At 33.7% G+C, this 21,786-nt stretch overlaps 1 protein-coding gene across 1 annotated transcript; it reads right to left on the bottom strand.

Moving 5' to 3' along the window:
* Positions 1 to 3,977: 3,977 nt before the first annotated feature.
* LOC149423693 (transmembrane protease serine 9-like) lies at positions 3,978 to 19,356 on the bottom strand. The gene is made up of 14 exons (XM_089632280.1): positions 19,303 to 19,356; positions 16,380 to 16,419; positions 15,734 to 15,884; positions 14,927 to 15,084; positions 14,600 to 14,698; positions 14,256 to 14,398; positions 13,989 to 14,154; positions 12,792 to 12,811; positions 10,970 to 11,009; positions 10,034 to 10,184; positions 9,715 to 9,872; positions 8,134 to 8,232; positions 7,332 to 7,483; positions 3,978 to 4,383 (listed from the first exon to the last, which is right to left on the bottom strand). Exons 1-14 carry the CDS (start codon positions 19,354 to 19,356, stop codon positions 4,210 to 4,212), a joined length of 1,605 nt encoding a protein of 534 aa, XP_089488406.1. The 3' UTR covers positions 3,978 to 4,209.
* Positions 19,357 to 21,786: the final 2,430 nt, after the last annotated feature.

Below are 21,786 nucleotides of genomic sequence, written 5' to 3'. Positions count from 1 at the left end.
AGAAAAAACAAAAATAAGAAGTGTTTATTTTAATTTTTGAAACAACTTTTTTTACTCCTAGTGGTTTCCTGTTTGTTACATTTTTAATTTTCATAAACAAAGTTCTACTTCTTTTCTCACACCTTTTCATTTTGGTCAGTAGAAATTCATCTATAGAAAAAATTTCTATACAATCTAAAAACATTTATTAACAAAATAATTTGAATATAACTGAAAAACAAGAAACCTACTGTAAGGACGGGTTATTTTGGAGAATTTGAACAATTCATCAAATTTTAACGTTCATTTTCGGATTCTGTGAAAGTCTTATTCAAGTTCTGTTATTATATCATTACAGGCTAGTTGCTTGAGAGAACTGAAATAATAACTGAACTTGAAAAACCTTTCACAGAACTTGAAAATTAACTTTTATTTTTGAAGAAATATTAAAATTCTCCGAAACAATCCGTCATAAGAAGGAACAAAAACTCACGGACGGTGATCTCTGGTATCATGAAATTGCTTCAATTTTTTTATACAAAATTTTTAGAAAAAGATTTTTTTCTTTCAAGATAGACAAACATTCCTTTAGAACGAATAATCTGACAATATTAGAAAATCTTCTATCACCATCATAATAAGCGGAAAACGTTGAATTACCAATGATAAAGGATTTATGCAGCTATGCAGGTGATCGACCTTGTGAAGCCTAGGTGAACCAATTGACTTTCTAACCAATTTCAATTCGCAACACCATCCCGAGCTATGGAACTATTGGAAAATTCATTTAAACTTAAAACAACGATCAGGCAGATGCCATTTGAAACAGATTTTGAAATTATTAATTAATTAATATTATTTATTTTAGTCTTGGTATACCAGAAGACAAAATTTTATTTGATATGTGCAGTAAAGTCATCTTCGATTTGTAAACATAATTTTTTTGCAGTAATTCATCGTTGTGCTGTATCCGGCTTATTGGAATAATACTTCTTCCGTCATTCCATCGTTATGTAAGAACCCATCTTGAACTTTGGTTAGCCGGGTGAGTGTAGGTGTTTGGTCGTGTCCATTGGTATTTCTGATCGCCAAGGTGATATTTATACCACGCTTTGTAGGTATACCGCTGATAGCTCCATTGAAACATCTCCACATTTCACATAAATGACACGTATGAATCACATTTTAGAAAAAGAAAGAAACTTAGTTACTATATACATAGGTGCTGGGATTTCTCCAAACACAAATTTTTCACACCAGATTATTCTGGATACACATACTATTGAGATCACAGATTATTCCTGATACACATTATTTTGCGTTGATAGATAATTCCGCAAATAGATTATTCCAGACACAGATTATTCTGGATACACATACTATTGAAATGACAGATTATTCCTGATACACATTATTTTGCGTTGATAGATAATTCCGCAAATAGATTATTCCGGACACAGATGATTCTGGATACACATACTTTTGAGATCACAGATTATTCCTGATACACATTTTTTTGCGTTTACAGATTATTCCGCAAAAAGATTATTCCGGACACAGATTATTCTGGATACACATATTATAGAGATTACAGATTATTCCTGATGCACATTATTTTGCGTTCACAGATAATTCCGCAAATAGATTATTCCGGACACAGATTATTCTGGATACACATATTATAGAGATTACAGATTATTTCTGATACACATTATGTTTCGTTCACAGATAATTCCGCAAATAGATTATTCCGGACACAGATTATTCTGGATACACATACTATTGAGGTCACAGATTATTCCTGATTAAAAAATTAAATTAAAATTAAAAATATAGGGGGAGGCCTATAAAGAATGATTTGACAAGTTTAATAATAAACAAACTAACTAACTAACCATCACGCCGTTTATTATTCTGACTCTTGACATGGCCCGACTCCAGTATCTGATTCACTTGGTCGTGCCATGTCTTCCTCGGGCGTCCCCGACTTCTGCTACTAAACTATCAGTAAAGTAAATATGTTACGAGGAAGTTGGAACACGTGTTCTTAAAAATAGTAATATTTTCGCATTTCGTCCATTATATTTATTCTTACAAAGCCACCTGCGTGGAATAGATAGTCGGATATATTCTGAATGACCAATATTTTATTAGGAAATCGTCATGCAGTCACATTTTTAAAAGTATAAAGATCCGTACCTACTCGTTTTTCTCCGTGCAGGTTATTCGTTACACAGATAATTCCAAACAATGATTATCTGGCATAAATTGATATAAATTACTGCATACATTGAAAACTACGAAGATATGTAGTTATAAAATCGCCTAAAAACATAGGTTATGTTAGGTCACATAATTTTAAATCAATATCAGTTGTCAGATTAAAATGGCGATACTTGTCCGTAATAATCTGTGTGCGCAATGATCTGAGTAGGGAGTTTTATACGAGTATTTGTGCGATTTTATATGGATACGGATTAATCCGTGTTATATGTTTTCTACACGCGCAATAATGTGTGTGCGGAATAATTGGTGCGCAATAATCCTGGTCGGAATATTCACCGAACCGTCTGATTCTTATCTCAGAAACAATTCCGCCAATTTTACAATAAAGTCTATGTTTATTGCTAGACATTGTGCCTGCCGGTTTGTTAGACAGTTGAATAATAAGGTAAATGGTTTTACGTAACTTTTTCGTTATAGATAAAAAATGTTTATAAAAACATCTCAAGAATTGGCAGGCTGGGTGAATCTTAAATCACTCGAGATTCCCCGCACGCACTTAGGAATAACCAATACACGATATATCACCAGAGTCCAGCATCGACCACCTTGGAGAATTCGGGTAGTCAAAAAATGAGATTATAATCCACATTGTTGTACTTTAGTAAGACTAGCAAAGAGTGTTGTATTAATGTGATTATGGGTCAGGCATGGTTAAAAATTACAGCAATTCTTTTAAAAAATATATGTTTTTGACTGTGATATCGAAACTTTTTTTCCCGGGATAGAAGAAAGGATAAAAACAAAAGTCAAAAGCCAAAACTCTAAATCAAACTTCAGCCATCGTTCGCAATCGAATTTATATAGTTTTTAACTATATAAATTCGTCAAAATGTAACCATTATATCATGTAAAGAGTCATAATATCATTGCCATGGTAAGTAAAAACACTAATTAATTATCAAAATAAGCAAAAATTAGATGATTATGGGAAGTCATTAAGATGACACAATACCATAAACAAAAGTCTGAATCTTAACAAAGTAAGTGAAGAAGACGTGTATAAACATATGCGATGCTCGACCCCGGCATATTGGACGGACCTACAGTTTAATTTACCATAACAGGCCTGAAAATTGTTCTTTCCGCTGGGTTTATTGTAATTAATTCTGATAAACGTATTACTAAAATTTCAGATGCTTCTAATTATAAGCCCCGGGAGTTACTAATTCATATTCTAGAAAAATACAATCTAGTACCCTAATTTTATACTTTAAAAACTTTCCAAAATTTTTCAATCCGTTTTACGTAAAATATTTTAATGGCGAGGTACTGTTTTTATCAAACATCAATATACGTAATTAAAAAAATATATAGTCATACTTTATGATTTAAATGAGAGAGTCTTGCGTCGCCTTAAGTATCGAATTTGGACGCTATCGCAATTTCATCGCTGTTGGTAAGTAAAACGCAGTATTTATGCTTCTGTAAATAATAAGTAATATAACACACCTTGAAATGACTGCGTTTAAACTTATTATACTACACAAACAAGTTGACGAATGATGATGACGTTGACTTACATATCGATGCACAAAAAAAGTTTCCGTTTTTTCATTTGTCAATTCAGCTTTTTTTCAACAATCACCGTCCAATTTACAGAAACAGTGAAAACATTTTTGATAATTTTAATGGGGCACTATCAAAACAAAAATTACGAAGAAAGACAAAATTCTCAATAAACAATAGATGCTTTGTTGTAAAAAATCCTCGAACATTTAATATCATTTTTTAAAGGTAATACATGGTTAGGTAAATCTATAATGACGGTGATAAGAATAAGGAAAATCAACACAAAACAGAAATGACAACATTCATTAATTTGATCTTCCGGGAAAGTTGGAATTGTAGTCACTATCCTTAGCATTAAGGCAGCGACTAAAGAAGAACTGATCACCGCCTTATAAAAATGCTTCGGATCTGTTTAAAAAGTGTTGAAGGATAAGTTTAGCGACTCCCAGCTGCAATGCTCTCATTGATCCAGTCGAGGAAGAACTGGGGACGAACGTATCCTGATGCAGAGTCGTAGTCGCATCCGTTGTCGTTGACGAAGCTGACGACACCGATCAGGGTCGGGATACCGTCATTCTCCACGTGGATAAGAGGCCCACCGCTGTCACCCTGGAAAATAATTATACCATGTATTACTACTGGATCAGCAACATCATCAGCTGTAGGCAGACTGATAGAACCTAAGCGCAAACCAAATACTAAGTTTGGTGATCGCGCTTTCGGAGTATCTGGGCCGAAGGCTTGGAAAAAACTCCCTCCGAAGCTAAGATCCATAACAAGCCCAACAGAATTCAGGTCTAAACTAAAAACTTAACTTTTTAAGTTGTCGTACCCTTAAATTAAATATACCATTCCTAAGAGAAAGTCCAGTTATATTCAATTTTCCAATTAAGTCCTAAAACCTGTATCTAAATTTCGCTAATAAACAATTAGATAATGTTAATTAATAAGTGTTAATTCAAGTGACCTACCAGGTAAGTATTGTACTGTATATTATCTCCATAAATAGTTAGTAATAACATAGATTACTGTACAAATGTATTATAAGTTTGTACAGCGCCCTTGAGGTGATTTTGCACAAAAACGGCGCTATACAAGTCATCCAATTATTATTATTACTATTACTGGATGTTGACCAGCAAAGTACCGACGTAATATCTACACATGAGAAGGGGAAAGGTCAGAGATGGAGAAAACTTACTGATAAATATATTTCTTATTTGTTATGAATCTCTTTATTCGCTATCCGGTTAAAAATGGGATTACAGGCCATTAACGAATGAATTGACAGGTTATCTGATAAAATTACCAATAATACCAAAATCCCAATACTTTCGCAACGCATGTTCCGATATTGTTAAGAATTTACTAAAAGTTTATCGTATATAGATATTACGTCGGTAAATAATTATACGTGATTTAATTATATTCTGTATTTACCGACGTAATAGATATTAACAACAATTTATAAAAAGTTGATCGTGTATAGGTATTACGTCGGTAAATAATTACACCTAAAATACTTATATCATGTATTTACCTACGTAATATCTATTCACGAGAAGGAAAACGTCAGAGACGGAGAAATATTGCTTTTTTATTATGAATCTCTTTATTCGTTATCTGGTTAAAAACAGGACATTAACGAATGTAAAATACCAATGTTTTTTCACATTTCGTCATTAAGACAAACGTAGACGCATGAGCACGTGTTCTGATATTATTGAGAATTTACTAAAAGTAAAGCAGGAAGCGGCCTGCGGTCCCGTTTTAACCGGATTACCAGTAATCTGAATTTTTTTAAAATAAATCAGCCAAATTTATTTTTCTCCGTGTAGGCCATGAGGGAAATGATTTTCCTCAGCGCCTCTTGTGTGGGGTTTATGAAAAAAAGGTAACGTATTGGCTAAAAGCAGTTGGGATTCGAAATATACGGTGCAGTTCCGTAATGCTCTTTTCCATTGAAAACTATGCATCACTGATTAAAGCTGGCTTTTTCGACTGTTTGTAGCAGTCCGTTTATTCCCAGCTTATTTAGAGTAAGTTCTTATTTTGGTAGTTAGGACAACACTCCCCAAATGAGAAATGTTACGTTTTGCCACTGATCCACCGGTTACAAATTCATGTCATGTTGGGAAGGTCACTTTCAGGATTAACCCTATAATGACCCTACCTGTATGAAATAATATGTCGTCTTACCGTGAGTTATATTTTATCCTCAAAACAGTAGCACATTGCATAATTGCCTCATTTTGTTTTTATTGTGTCATTTTAGGAAATATCACCTCAAGGGCGCGTACTGAGGTTTATGAAAAAAAGCAACAAATATTCATTATAAAATAGCCTGCAACAGGTTGGTAGACTGACTTTTTTGGCCCCTATAGCAAACATTTATTTCACTGGCTCTAAAAATACACATAAATCATTCAGGTCATTTTCAAACAGATTCACTATATGGTACGAATGTACGGGCACTGAAATCTTCCTCTTGGTGTCTAGCACAGTGAAATCGATAACTTTATAACATCGATCGATAGGCGTAACTACCGATGATTTTATACAGATATTCCCGAGCACGATCGCGTTGTTGATAGCCAGACCGATGTTGTTACCGCAATAAATCAGAGTTCAATACACGCTGACAACACTGGCGCATCTCTCTAAGAATTGACATTACTAAAAGTCAGACGGCAACATAAAAGTTAAAAATACTTGTGTATTCACAATGGCGAACTGAAATATTAATTTTAAATTACATTGGCAGTCCACATGTACTTTTTGACACTAAAAAGGGATTTAATTAGTTCATAAGGTCATTAGTCATACATAAATAAGAACCTTTGTTTCTCGAAGCTGGAACGGAATCAATTGATCGCGTCTTAGATAAATTCTTATTTTTTTGGTAAACTAATGTTTAAGACAAGATTTTTTATGCATAGCACAAAGGCAAATGTAACAAGCAGTAATTGTTGAATAAAACACTAGTATATATTGAATTATTTCGCGGATAAGAGATAAGCCGCCATAGCTCAGTGGTCAGAGCTGTCGACCGGAAATCGAAAGGACACGGGTTCAAGTCCCGTTGGCGTCATGTATCTTTTATCAGGAGATTTTTCAATGTGGATGAGTGTTTCAGGCTAATAATTATTGCTTGTAAAATAATTGTTAAATTAATTAAGTCTATGAATTGTGTATACGATTTCTTTGCTTAGTTAATTCACCTCCATTCATAAAAAAGCCAGATATTTTGCAAAATGAACGTGATTATCCAAAAAGTTGTGCATAACATTCTTGTCGTGCTCGCAAATATCGCTAACTGACTATAGATGACAGATTTCATAAATATCATATTGACATAGGGCTTTATCGATTTTCCTTACTAGACCTCCTAACCGGTATAAATTCACATGAGCCGATAATCGATTTAGGAATATGGAATGGACATAGATTAATGTTTCTCCTTGATTCTTCTTGCTTCTTATTTCACCTTACTTCTTTTTAATTCTGACAACTAACCACTGAAATTTAAGCAAATACTAAACAAAAATTAAACTTACGTTGCAAGTGCTTTGCGCTGGACTCTCGATGCCGATAGCGCAGATGGTTGAGTCAACGATGGTTTCGTTGTGATTTACAAAATCCAAAACGCACCGTGAATTTTCGATAACGATTAAATTCACGTAGTTGAGAGTCTCGGAAACTGGAAGAGCTGAAATGAAAAACAAATTTAAACTGATTGTATTAGCTAAGAATGCATGGAGGAGTTATCCAAATTAATCTAAAAGCTACAGAGATAAACCGACGATATCAGTTTTCTTTCGAATTGGTCAAGTCGTAATCCGGAGTTCGCTGGTACAAATTTTGGGCGTGCGCAAGATAATATAATTTGATTAACTAGTGTTATATCACAATTTATTCATGAAATAATATTTAGTATATTTTCTACACGTCCAATAGTGGTAGATAATTTCAGTATCGCCATGGTGAAAGGCCACCATTCAGAATCGAAAACTGTTCTTGAAATGGCTTTAACCGTATTTGGTGACCAGATTTGAATAGTTAAGTACTTTCCCAACTCCTCATAACACACCCTAGTCGGGGACATCATAGACTCACTGGCTCCAAACGAGAGCACTTGGGACTCTTGTGCGTTACTCACATAAATAATGTATGAGTAATGTAAACATTGCCATATTAGTTTGTAATTTATTTTTGATTAATGGATTATATATTAAACCAATACTGGTACCAGTGAAGATCCTCGGGTTTATCCCATGCTGAAGTCGGTAGAGAAATGATAGCCAATCTCTGATAGGTAATGGCATTAAAAGAAATAGGATATTATAAATAAATTCTTACTGTTGCCAATCCTTCCCCATCCACTGGCTGTGGCCAGAGCTCCAACGTATGTCTCATTCAAGGCATCCTTCCCGGGGAGTCGAATCGGTCTGATAGTCGCTGAAAAATAATAAAAAAAATATTATTTTATTTTATTATAATCACTTTCTTCTTGTGAGCAAACGATTCCAAGACAAAACAGGACAGAGAGAAAAAAGAACATTGAAGAAAATGGAAAAAGATAAACACACAACGAACTTAACTTGACCTATACTAACGTAATCAAAAATACAACGTTCGCATTCTCTGGATCATAAATGAACACACTCTGGATTAATGAATAAATTTTCTTAGAATTTCTGTGTCGTTTTCATCAAGCGATAATATGCCTACCTATAATATAATGTTTTTACATGCAATTCTTTTAGCAGTCATTTTCAATGTTGGAACTGTTTTGTCAATGACAATATTTATTTATTTATTTATTACACGCCCTATTGGGCTTTTCTTAAAAAAAATACAAGCATTTTGTATTAGAGTAAACACTTAGGACGGGTTGTTTCGGAGGATTTGAACAATTCATCAAATTTCAATGTTGATTTCCGGGTTCTGTGAAAGTCCTATTCAAGTTCTGTTATTATATCAGCATAGGGTAGTTGCTTGACAGAACTAAAATAAAACAGAACTTGAAAAAATCTTTCACAGAACCTGAAAATTAACTTTGAAATTTGAAGAATTGTTCAAATTCTCCGAAACAACCCGTCCTTAACAATTAATACGATAAAGAAGAATGTAAACATAATGGCGAAAATGAATCCTCACGCATATAATTGAGTTTAAAAGATTCAACAAAACAAAATAGTAGAAGCGGAGAAGTTATATGGGTACATAGGTCTATTTGTGTCTAGAAGAATAAAAGTGATAGAATAAATACAACATTTATACTGATTAGTTTTCAAATGAAATATCAGATCAATACCAGATCAGAATATTTGTTTCCGAGAATGTGAAGTCTCGGAATCGGAGAATTTTGGTAAGCTAGTATCCTGGTGCCGACATTTCTTACCTTTTTACTTCAATAGTAAAAAGGTAAGAAATGTCGGCATGATTTTTTGGGAAGATGGATATTGATACACATTCTTCGATTATCTTAAAATATCCCGTTATATATCACGGGTCTGCGCTAGTCTAATCTAATCTCATAACATATTCTGATTTATTAGGTAAGTTAAGCAAACCGTAAGTGTAATTATTGAACCTTTATAAATAAAGCAATGACATTTCATTAAAAAAATCAAACTTCTTTGTTCTTGGGATTGACGTTTTAGACCAAAAAATATTTCACTATCATTCTTTTGAAATGTAGGGATTCTTATTTGAATAAATTAATAATACATTTCATTTGCTGTTGGAGGTCTTGGAGACGAAAGGTTGTACGAATAAATTGACAACATCGATTTTCTTTTAAATCGGAATCTCAAAATACGTCGCACTTATATTATCATATTTTCTTCTAGTGGCTAAAAACGATAACACTATGTCAACATTATTTTTACTTGAATATTCATGAAATTGGAACTATAAAACAGTGAGTTTAAGTACCTGAAGATGGCACTCTCCTTCCAAGGTTCACCAGTGCCACATCATTGTTGGCGTTGTTGGGGTTGTACTGCGGATGGACGAAGAAGTTAGTGGCTTCCAGGATCAGACCAGGCATCGTCACGTTGATTCCACCAAGACGAACGAACACTTGGGTTTTACTAATAAAGACAAATTGAAAGTTTGATAAAATTTCCGTTCATAAGTATTAAGTATAAAATGGTAAAATATTGCGTAAATGTAATAGAAAATATTTATAAAACAAATTTTTTTATGGTACTAATATTATTTTACAATGGTCTTGGTGCAAGTTTTGACTCACGCAATGACGCAGTGAGCAGCGGTCAGTACCCATTGTGGGTCGATCAGGGAGCCCCCACAGGCGTTGAGGGTTCCAGTTGGGGTCACCAATCGTAGGTGTACCTGATGAGGGAACTGCCCATCCACTGCTGGCCACCCCTGGATGATGCGTTCTGAAAATGAATGCAATCAGAATCTGTGCTCATTCGATCAAATGATCAATTTGGCAGGTGTATTTTGGGAACCGCCGCCCCAGGAACCATTTAATCATTAACCAACACCTCTGCCATAGGCCACCCTAAGTGGTTCGCTACGTTTGGTGACTTAGCAGGAGTGACCGAGTTTATTAGGTGAGGTGGGTTCAGGATGCGCCTACCCTTCAGCTACGCGGCGTGCCGGATCGGGAGAGGTTAGTTTGGGAAGACCCTTTGACCTCTACAACTGATCTCTCTTTACCCATCTCATTGCGCTGCAGCGGGAAGGATAAATCATACGTCCACACAACTGATCCCTAGATACCTACCAATCCCTCATAACCTTTTCCTTCCCAGAACTTCCTCTCCTTCTTTTCCTTAAAAAACCTTGCACACAGCATCCCCAAAGATGACATAGGCTCTGGAGGGAAATTATTTTCCTCAGGGCCTCCTGTGTGGGATTAATGTAAAAAAAAATCAAATGATCGATTGAGAGGTACAGATTTTATCGACCGTTTTAGCTGTGAGCTGTTTATCTTAGAAGATAGAATCGGGTAGTAACCCAATAGTTATGTAAAAAAAGTAGGGTTTACCGGAATAATTTTTTCTTTTGTGGAATTATTTCTTAGCCAAGGACCAAGGATTAAGTTTATTAATTTCCATTGCGCTAACATTGATTCATACCTTTTTTCCCTTTACAGTCGCTAATTACTACGGAACCCTGGTAATAAGTATTTAGCGTTAATTTATTTTTGAAAACTTACCATCATTAGCTCTGATTGCACCTCCAGGAATTACGGAGCCCTAAACAAATATTAATACCTTTTATTATGATAAAATATTAAAGTACATTAGAAATTTTAAAAAGTAGGTAGGTAAACGTTTCTTTTTTTTAATTACCTTGCAATGTCCCGTTGTTACCAGGCAAATTACTTAAATCAGATGGTAATCCTTTTATCATGATATTATGGCATGAGTTCAATAAACAAGTACATTCATCACATTTGTTCAGTTTTCCAATGTTTTCTGTGTATTTCAAATGAGGAATATAGATCTTATTTTAGATTTTTTTGTAAAAAAAAATACTGTTTTAGAAACTATATAAAATTATCTTACCAGTGTATGCATTTTAAATAAACATTACTATTTCTAATAATAAAATATTTATATTAAACGTGAAAGATGTTGTCAAAAAACGCTCACCACAATATTACTTAAATTTTTACTCCAATCATAGAAAAATTGAGAGAACTCGATATTTCGAACACACAGGATATTTTTGTTTGGGGAACTTGTAAGAAAACTGTACCTTCACTTTCATCTCGTTCATATAATAAAAAAATGTTTTTTAAAGTTAAACCGGTTGTTGATTTTGGCTAATTTTAGGATTTTATCAATGGATTCCAGTATGAATAATGTATTTTCGCATGATAGAAAAAAATATAAAAATAATTTTATTAAATTTGGACGCCCGGTCATATATGACCTTCAAACGCTGGAAGGGTTAATGAGGCTGACAGATTACGCTTCACTCATGTTTGGCTTGCACTGTTTAGCATGTCGCTCGCCATACATTTCCATTTGGGTTGTATGGCGAAGGATATTTTGAAATAGGCCAAACCACGAGAATATAGCGTGATCTGTTAGATGCTTAAATGTGAATTTCGTATATTAAAAAAATACATCTTTTGAGTAAGTTTATTTTGGAATTAATAAAGTACAATACTATGATTAGCGTTTATCAATTGTTCATTGTTTTAATGTAAGATGAGTACCTATACATAGTGATAAGATTTGTGAGTATTTTTTGAACAGGTGTCAATAAAACCCAGATCCGTAAGCTTACTCAACCGGCTGATAACAGTCTATTAACAAGTCATATTGTATTCTGATGCTTAATATTATGTAGAAATAGATAAAAAACTAAGCCGATGTAAAAAAATAAACCGTATAAAATTAAAAAATATTACATATTATTAAATGAATTAAGCCCCGCATATCCATTTTCTATTGATTTATAACATGTTTTTCGTTAACACTAAAAGTTTTTAATTTCCAAAAAAGTTATTTTTTAGCATAATATCAATACATTTGTTATGATGCCGTAACGTTAATTATATGAAATCCTCTAGATAAAAAAATCGCAAAGTAAGCTCCGAAAATTATTTAAAACACGTTTTGTTATGTTATTTAATATGTTATAGTCATGAATAAATTCACTGTGTATTCTTAAATGCAACTAAAAAAATTGTAGAGAGATTTTTCTCTATTTCAAACGAGTCGTGTTATATTAAATATTATCACGATTTTCGCTTAATTATTTTCGTTTTTTTTATATTAGCGCGCTCCCTCTAACATTCGTATATTTATATCTCCCTTTCAAACAATCTTTGAACGCTTGCTATGGAGCCTTAGTTATGTAGTATTACAGTCTTTATGTCAAAATAAACCTAGTTCAATAAATATTTTAATACAAAGTACCTGCAAATCTCCTTCGTGTAGTTCATTAAGAGTTATTAAAAGAATTTGGTTAAGAAGTAGTATTGTGCAATTATACAACCTCAAAATAATTTTTAAAAAACTTACCTGAGCCAAGGCGATCGCACCTATCAGGAAACCAAGTAATATCGTAGTCTTCATGCTGATAATGAGTCAATACTGACTTATGTTGTGATTTGCTCCAGTTTTGTAGTTTGTGATAAGCCGTCTACTTGTCAATCAAGACAAGACACGAGATACGCTGATTGTTTTATTTATGGAAATATCCTTTGATGTTGTAATGTTGATTCAGATAGGTAGCAGTGGTGGTGCGTGTCTTTTATTATTATTTTTTTTACATTTTTCTCATGAAAATTTTCCACTTTCTTACTGAAAGAATCCTGAAAATCTTCATACAAAAAATATTGGAATTGATAATTTACTGATTAAAACCAGAGAATTATTGATTAAATCGATAATCTATATCAATAAGATAATATTAATCAGCGAAATTGCGGAGTTTTTTTAAGAATTTGAGGGAGTTTTATTATTCCACTTTGATTTCTAAATATGTGTTTCAGTTCTCGCCATGATCCAATCCTTGACCTAAATGTGCCTTTAAGTCCATTTACGTACCTATCTATACATACAAATAGAAATCTGGTGTTTATAGGATTTACAAGGAAAAATAATGTAATGTTAACTAAATAAAATGTTATCTACTTTTGATAAATTAGAAAGCGGAGTAATAAACATTTCTGGGGTCACAGGTAATTTTTTTTAAATTTTTTTGGAGAGACATAAGATAAATTATCAAGAGTCCCAAATGCTCCAGCTTCTCGAAACCAGTGGGACTATTTCATCCGATATTGGGGAATGTTAAGAGGATGAAGGGAGATGGGAAGGGGAGTAGATGGGGAACAGGAGGTTTGGGAATGCCCCACTACTCCTTGCTAAATCTTCCGACCTCTAATGTGACAATATTGGGATTTCACATTTTAATAACTTTTTTAATCATCGTACAAGAGTCTCAACTACCCTGGTTCCAAAGGATAATGGCATCTCCAAATATAATGTAGGGAGAGACAAATATGGCAAATACGGTTATCGGGAAGGATCTGTTTTCAGATTTATGTACTGCAGTTCAAAAAAGTTTTATTCAAAGTGTAATAGCTTGATGTTACTGCGATGGCAGTAAATCTTCAGTAGGATAAGGCTTCAGAAGAAGACAAAGAAAAAACTTTATTGTGGTTGTAAAAACTTATATTATTTGTTTCAAAAATGTTAACGGACACGATTAGTGACTTCCAGCTGCAATACTATCATTAATCCAGTCAACGAAGAACTGGGGACGAACATATCCTGAAGGATCTCCAGAATCGCATCCTTTATCGCTCACAAAGCTGACCACTCCGATAAGGGTAGTTTCTCCGTCCGCGTCGTAGTGAATCAGAGATCCACCGCTGTCGCCCTGTTAACAGACACAATAAATTTCGATTATATGCTTTTATCAAACCAAATAACTATGTAGTAAGAGAGTAAATAGTTAACAATAAACTATAGCATACTAACATTGCAAGTACTTTGCTGTGGAGTCTGGATGCCAAGAGCGCAAATCGTCGATTCCACAATCTCTTCATCGTATGCCTCAAGACACTGGGCATTAGAGATGATGGTCAAATTCACAAAGTTGAGCGTCTCGGAAACAGGGAGCGCTGTAAAAATAAAAAAAGGACATTTGGACTTCAAAATAATAATCACAATTTAATAAATTATCATAGGCAGATTTCTCAGGTCTATAATAATTATTATTATTTTTACTATACGCACAGAAGATTTATGTATTTTTAAGATTTGATGCGCAGATGAGATTTTATATTATCTTCTATTTAAATCTAGTTTGAACGATAACTTACTGTTTCCTATGCGTCCCCATCCAATGGCTGTCGCAATCTCTCCAGCGTATGTTACGTTGAGTGCATCCTTTCCAGGGAAACGAATAGGTTTGATGGTAGCTGAACACAATTAAAATAATTAGTTTAAATTCCACAGATATTCAATAGCTTCGATCATCCCCTATCCACAATTTTAAAAGTTGTTAAGATATTTGAAAGCTAATGCTTAAATACTTGCACATTTCTTAAGATCTTTTAAAAGATTTGACCCGATGTAATGTACATCTTAGAAAGCTAAGAGTAACTTAGTTATAAAGTAAAAATCGGTATGAGAATATTTATTTAAACCTGATTCAGGAACTCTTCTTCCCAGGTTGATTAGGCCAAGGTCGTTGTTGAGAGTATTGGGATTATAATCGGGGTGAGTGAAGAAATTTGTAGCCTCCAAAATCAATCCGGGAGTTGTCACGTTAATTCCTCCGAGTCGAACAAACACCTGGGTTTTCCTAATGAACAAAGAAAAACAATAAATAAAGAATTATCCTGACATTCCAAATATAAATAATATAGTATAGTATAAAGCATATTGGAAATTTTTTCGGTTTCGGTTACTTGAATTTGATTTCGGTTCGCTTTCCCACTAACCAAAAGGTGCCCGGGATATGGTAATGTTTGTATTTATTTGATAGCGCTTCAAAGTCGTAATTTCCTTGTGTCAGTAAGAATTTAGAATACCCAATGCTATGATTGTGATGCTGAAGTAATTTGGAAGAGGAATAAGATATGAAAAGAGGATGGTTAGCAAAATTTGTTGAACTCAGCTTAATGTCTAACTATTTTGATCAGCGAACTTATTAAATACCCGTAGCTGCATATATTTTAAAAGCTTTTTTGCATAGGTTTGGCCTGATACCAGATAACTTGGCTCCATCTGTTGCTGTTGATGTTGCTGTTAGAGATACATTATTATGAATTGTACGGTCAGAACATCGTATTACTTCATCTACGGAACATCAGTACCTTAAAAATGGTTTTTGTTTTAAATTTTGTTGATTTAGATATATATTTTGACCTTTTAAAGATAACGAATATTTTGGCCTTAGGACAAGGTTCCAATATCATTATATTAGGATAACAATACAAAAGTTAACTCACGCAATAACGCAGTGAGCAGCCGTCAGCACCCATTGGGGGTGAATCAGGGAGCCTCCGCAGGCGTTAAGGGTTCCAGTTGGAGTTACCATTCGCAGGTACACCTGGTGAGGGAACTGTCCATCCACAGCTGGCCAGCCTTGAATGATGCGTCCTGGAAAATTTTCCCTCGTTGAATTTAGTCACACTTACCAACATCATAGTTCTGCATAGGGTAAATAACCGAATCGTTGGTATATGAATTGATATGCTGTATCGTCAGCTTTCCTTTGAATTTATTTTGAATTTGAGAATAATTTTTACAAACTAAATTAGACATTTTAAGGGGATTAAATAATGATTTTTAATTAAAGACATTTTTTACACGATAAATTATTATTAATAATAATAATACTTGGATGACTTGTATAGCGCCGTTTTTGTGCAAAAACACCTCAAGGGCGCTGTACAAACTTATAATACATTTGTACAGTGGTCTATGTTATTACTTAACAGTTACAGTTACAGTTCAATACTTACCTGATAGGTCACTTGAGATTAACACTTAATTAACATTATCTAATTGTTTATTGGCGAAATTTAGATACAGGATTTAGGACTTAATTGAAAAATTGAAAAATTGAAAAATTGAAAGTACAAAATAACAAACCATCGCTGCCAGTGCTGACATCTTCAGGGAATTGGAGGCCCTGAAATTACAAGATTGTTACAAATAAAAATGTAATACATACCTTTTTTAATACACATTTTACAGGAGGTATGTCAGCGACCAAACTGTGGCTAATTTGAGACACTATTTACTAAAGTCATTATTAACGAAACGTGTTATTTATTATCTACAAGAATTTTTTATATGGTTGTACCTTAAACAAACCGCTAATTAGTTAATGTAAATAACTTGACGTTATTATAACTAATATATAAATCATATTGAACAACCACAAAGCGATTACTTGTGCAAACGTCAAAGTGAAATTACTAACTGATGCAAAAATACCTTAATCTAAATGTCATGTGGTTATTGGAATGTAACCTAATCATTATAAGTTTTTGATTTTTTTTTTTATGTTTATAATATTATCAGCCTGTTAAAGTTCCAAATAAAGGGTGGTGCATCGCCGGATATAATTTTGAAATGAAGTTTGTGATGTGTTTTAAAAATAAATAAGTCTTTGTTCTTTTGTATTGCGAAACATTTTATTAATCTCAAAAACAGCAGATTCCAACTGCCAAACATTAGAGTTGCCAACTTAAATTCAAAAAAATGGAGAGAAATATTATTCCGGGGTAACACCCTTAAACAAATTATGGGGTGAATTATAGTGATTCTACCTTCTTCTTAAGCCAATGTTTTAGACAGCATTAGAGTGTCCACCATCAAGGCAGATAAGCAGATGTCTAGGACACATCTGCCCTACATTGTAATGCTGTCCAAAACGTTGACTAAAGAAGGTGGTAAACCCAACGCGGTATAATATTCCAAAAATAAATCACTTTATGCTTTTGGTCGTGAAAATCTCAAATCATGACATTCCAAGAAGCATCCCTGCGTCTCAGTTATTTTTGTGGGCTGCCATAAATTATCTTTATCTCAAATAATACAATGAAACAATTCAATGTTTAAAAACCGATAAGATATTAGAACATAATTCGAATTCGTTAAAAATCAATCCAGATTAGTAGTACCTTTATCACGGTGATTGAATGATAATAATATTTTTTAACCTCGATTCAACGAACAATATTCTTCCACGTGTCGCTAAATCGCATAATTTGTTCTAATGACTAATGTTCTGAAATGACTGTCCCCAGAAATTTATTGATTATTATTATTTTTTAAATTTTAAAATCTAAAATCATGACAGTTATTAACACACAGTTATTTCTACCTTTTACGCCGGTCCTACCTGGCCTGCGATTCTGGAGTTAAACGATCAATCGTTTTCGTATGCGCCGTCTTCGAGTGAAAAACTACTAGTCGTCGCGACTAACTTTTTCGAATGTTTCAATTTTACGTATTCTTGAGCGTCGAACGGTCGAAGTTGGTAGAAGAGATGATTATATTGGCACCCCTGTGAATATTGTCAATGTTTCTGATGTTTTTGGGATTTCTATGGTGTGACTGTCAAACAGACAACAGTTATTCGTTATTCAAAACAGAAATGGCTGCGGGACATATTACAAATTGCCAAAAGCAACTCTTAATTGAGCTTGTAAGCTCCGATAAAGACTTAGTAAGTGGGAAATTTTCACCCACTTTTACATTTGCGGAATCCGCACGGTAAAACAAAAATTGACAGCTAGACTAGATTTTGACAGCCAATTCCATAGAAACGCCAACAACCTACCACTCGCTGCCCTGTTTCTACTGGTTATACCCAGTAGTTGTCGTGTGGAATGACTTTTGACGTTTGGCGTCGAAGTATGTACCTTCGACCAATTTCGGGAATAGCAACGACGACCAACGTACATACTTTCGACGGCGATTACGAGCGCCCTCGATTCAGGAATAGAGCCCCTGAATGGCGGAAAAGGCATTTCTGTCCGATCATTTTATACCGATCTCTATGTAAGGATATGTATATGTATCTAAAAATGTGAACCAAGTCTTCAAATGTTGTTTTGAAGAATATTTTATCAAAAGGAAACTATATTTAAACCTGTAGACCAGGTAATACATCCTCACGCTTATCGGATGCGGAAGTATGTTTTTTTTCGGCAATGATTGTGCGAAAATTAAAAAAATATAATGTAATAAAATACATACATATTTCACAAATAAAACATCACTAAATGACCTAAAACTGACATTAAATTCAGTTTATGGAGTGTTATTGCAAAAGAAGGCTTTAATTTCAGACAGTAATTTTACAGTTTGGGTGTGGTGAGTGCTATGTAAAAAAATCATGAATTATTTTCAAAGATACAGCCATTCTGAATTAAATCCATTTTCTCGAATTGGACCCTTGATTTCGCCCACACGAAGTGTGTTTAGATCAATCCAAACCAAAGCCTGTACTGGAATATTACACACGTTAGCAATTCAATAGATACATTATTTATTCAGTAAAACCTGAGTATCCTTTGACGGTATCACAGAATTAATATTATTGAAGTGCGTAAAGGTCGGTATATTTCGTAATATTTTATAGAAAATCGTCTGCCGTTTTTTCTGATTACCTAATGATAAAAACTTATATACTTCAATTGGAATCTGATTGTAAGTATTTTAAATTGAAAGAGGATCCTCCATTACCCAATGCAATGTTTTGTTTGGCTGCTTGAGACAGAATCTAAAAAATAATTATATTAATTTATCCGTTTAGATTTATATGAAGAAAATTTTTGAATGGGTTTATTGTCTTCTTTTTTTGGCTGACTAAACAAGACAAAATGAAGCTCAATTATACTAACAAAAATTAACATTTTATTTTGTTTGAACCTGTAGTTTGGGTTATATAAAAAAATTTATATTTATTTTAGTAGCTGTAAATAGTATAGGTAGGATAATATTATTTTCTTTCAAAGTAGTGTATAACAGTTACATTGAATTAATTTTAAAGTAACTTTACCTGTGCAACGGCTAACGCACCGATCAGGAAACTTAGCAACGTTGTCGTCTTCATGCTGATAATTAGTTAATACTGACGATTGTAGTGATTTGGTTAAGTGTAGAACAAAATACGGGTGACAAACTGCAAAGGACATAAATTATTAATTATTCTAGTGATTAGGGCAGGGCTTCCCTAACTGTGAGTCGCGACGCCCCGGGGCGCCGCGGGATCATCCCAGGGGCGTCGTGAGGCAATCTTTATAGCGAGAATATCGTTCCATCAGCAATGCAGCGTTAAGGGTTTTACTACCGTACAGTACAAAAAAAAATTTAGAGGCAGAGACGAGAGTGGCGATTTCGAAACTTCAACCTCGTTTTGAGAAATTATGCTCAGAAAAGCAAGCACATCCTTCTCATTAATACCAAAGAAAAAAATTGCTTTTTTATCTTTTTTGTTTGCTTCCATTTTCGTTTTTATGTTGTGTTCTTTATTTTCTAATAAAAAATTTAGATACTATTTGGAGTTTTTCTGACAAATTGTTATTAGGTAACGTACCCATACTGCAAAATACTACGCTTGGTACAAACGAGCGGCGGGGGGCTTAGATTTTTAGTCACCGGGGGGGGGGGGGGGACATTTAAAATATCGAATTAAAAAATTAAAAAATATTTTTTTATTGGAATGATCACAATGAGAAAATTAAAGTTTAAATCTTCCACAAGTTTTTATTTTTTGGTTTTTACTTGGTTTTACGCCCAGCTGGGCTTTTATGCATTATTAGAATAGAGTATTCTTAATGAGCTATCGAAAAATATACATACAGTTTTTAAAGCATGAAATAGCGTTAAACTGACAAACTAAATATGGAACTATATTAGCACAACATTTATTTTTTTATTTATTTATTTATAATGTATTACAAAAAACATGGTAAGTAACACATTATTCCCAATGAGTTGAGATAAAACTCATTACGGGAAGTACAGACACATAAAATACATTTTACAAGGATATTACACTTTTAAAAAAAATACAACATATTGAAAAGGAAAAGAAAAATAAATAAAAAAGGAAAAATACATTGTTAAGAATAGAGATTTTAGAAATACTGAGAGACATCTATACACATGAAACATAGTAAACCAACATATGAAAGCGAGCGAAAATTCACTGGTTTAAAAACATTTTCAGGAAATAATCTTTAAGCGTTTTAACTAATATTTTTTTGTTAGTTACTGATTGCTTTATTTCATTAGGTAATGCATTGTATTGTCTATATGCAATATATTGTAATGAGTTAATACCAAATTTTGTTGTGTGGGTAGACGATGCTAGGTGTATTAGATTTTGGGACCGTGTTTTGTGCTGGTGTATGTCTGAATTAAATGCTGGTTTGATGTTAGTGTGTGAGGATCTATGTATGATTTGTAATATTGTACAAGTGATATTGTATTTAGGTAGAACCGTAAAAGGAAGTATGTTTGTCTTTAAATATATATCTTTGATATGTGTATCCCACGGTAGACGGTAGATATTCCTTATTGCTCGATTTTGAATCACTTGTATTTCTGATATTTGTTTTTTAGTAATAGTGCCCCAGATACTAACTAAATAACTCAGATGGGAGTGAATCATCGCATAGTATGTGGCCCTTAGTAGAGATGTAGAGAGAAGACCTTGGAGTCGGTACAGTACGCCGGTTATTGGGGATATTTTAGATTTCACATGCTCAACATGGGAATTCCACGAAAGTTTAGAGTCTATTAATAGCCCTAAATATTTCGTGACTTCTATATTTTGGAGCTTCTCAGTTCCAAGTGTGATATTCATTGGCACATAATCCTTATTACCGAAAGTTAGGTAGTGCGTTTTTTTTATATTGAGGCTCAATTTATTAATACGCAGCCAATTAGCTAGAATTGAGACATCTACATTCATTTGGGACTCCAGGTCACTCAGGCTTGTACTGTGATAATAGATTACAGTGTCATCCGCATAAAGTTGGAGGTTTCCAGAGATACCACATTTAGTTATGTCATTGACATATAGCAAGAAAAGCAGAGGCCCAAGAATTGATCCCTGTGGCACTCCACATGTGATTTTACCTAAGCCACTCGAGACACCTTTGACTTCAACAAGACAAAATCTATCATCTAAGTAGCTTCGGAGGAGATTTAGGGGCTTCCCAACAATTCCCAAATATTCCAATTTCTTTAAGAGTATTTCATGATCGACCGTATCAAAGGCTTTTTTGAGATCTATAAATATGGCTGCCACATATTCACCCTGGTCTATATACTGTTGAAGGTTGGAGATAAAATCAAAGGCGGCACATTGAGTACTAGAATTTTTCCGAAAGCCATATTGTTGTGGTGTAAGGATATTATTCGCAGATATGTATTTTAGGAGTCTATCTTTGATTATGGTCTCAAATACTTTTGAAAAAACCGATAGAAGTGATATAGGACGGTAGTTAGAGATACATGTTTTACAGTCTCCTTT

Source organism: Hesperophylax consimilis, chromosome 5 (assembly GCF_061612785.1).
Source record: "Hesperophylax consimilis isolate HC1 chromosome 5, BYU_Hcon_1.0, whole genome shotgun sequence".
NCBI lineage: Eukaryota > Metazoa > Arthropoda > Insecta > Trichoptera > Limnephilidae > Hesperophylax > Hesperophylax consimilis.
This window is presented reverse-complemented; position numbering and strand designations above follow the sequence as displayed.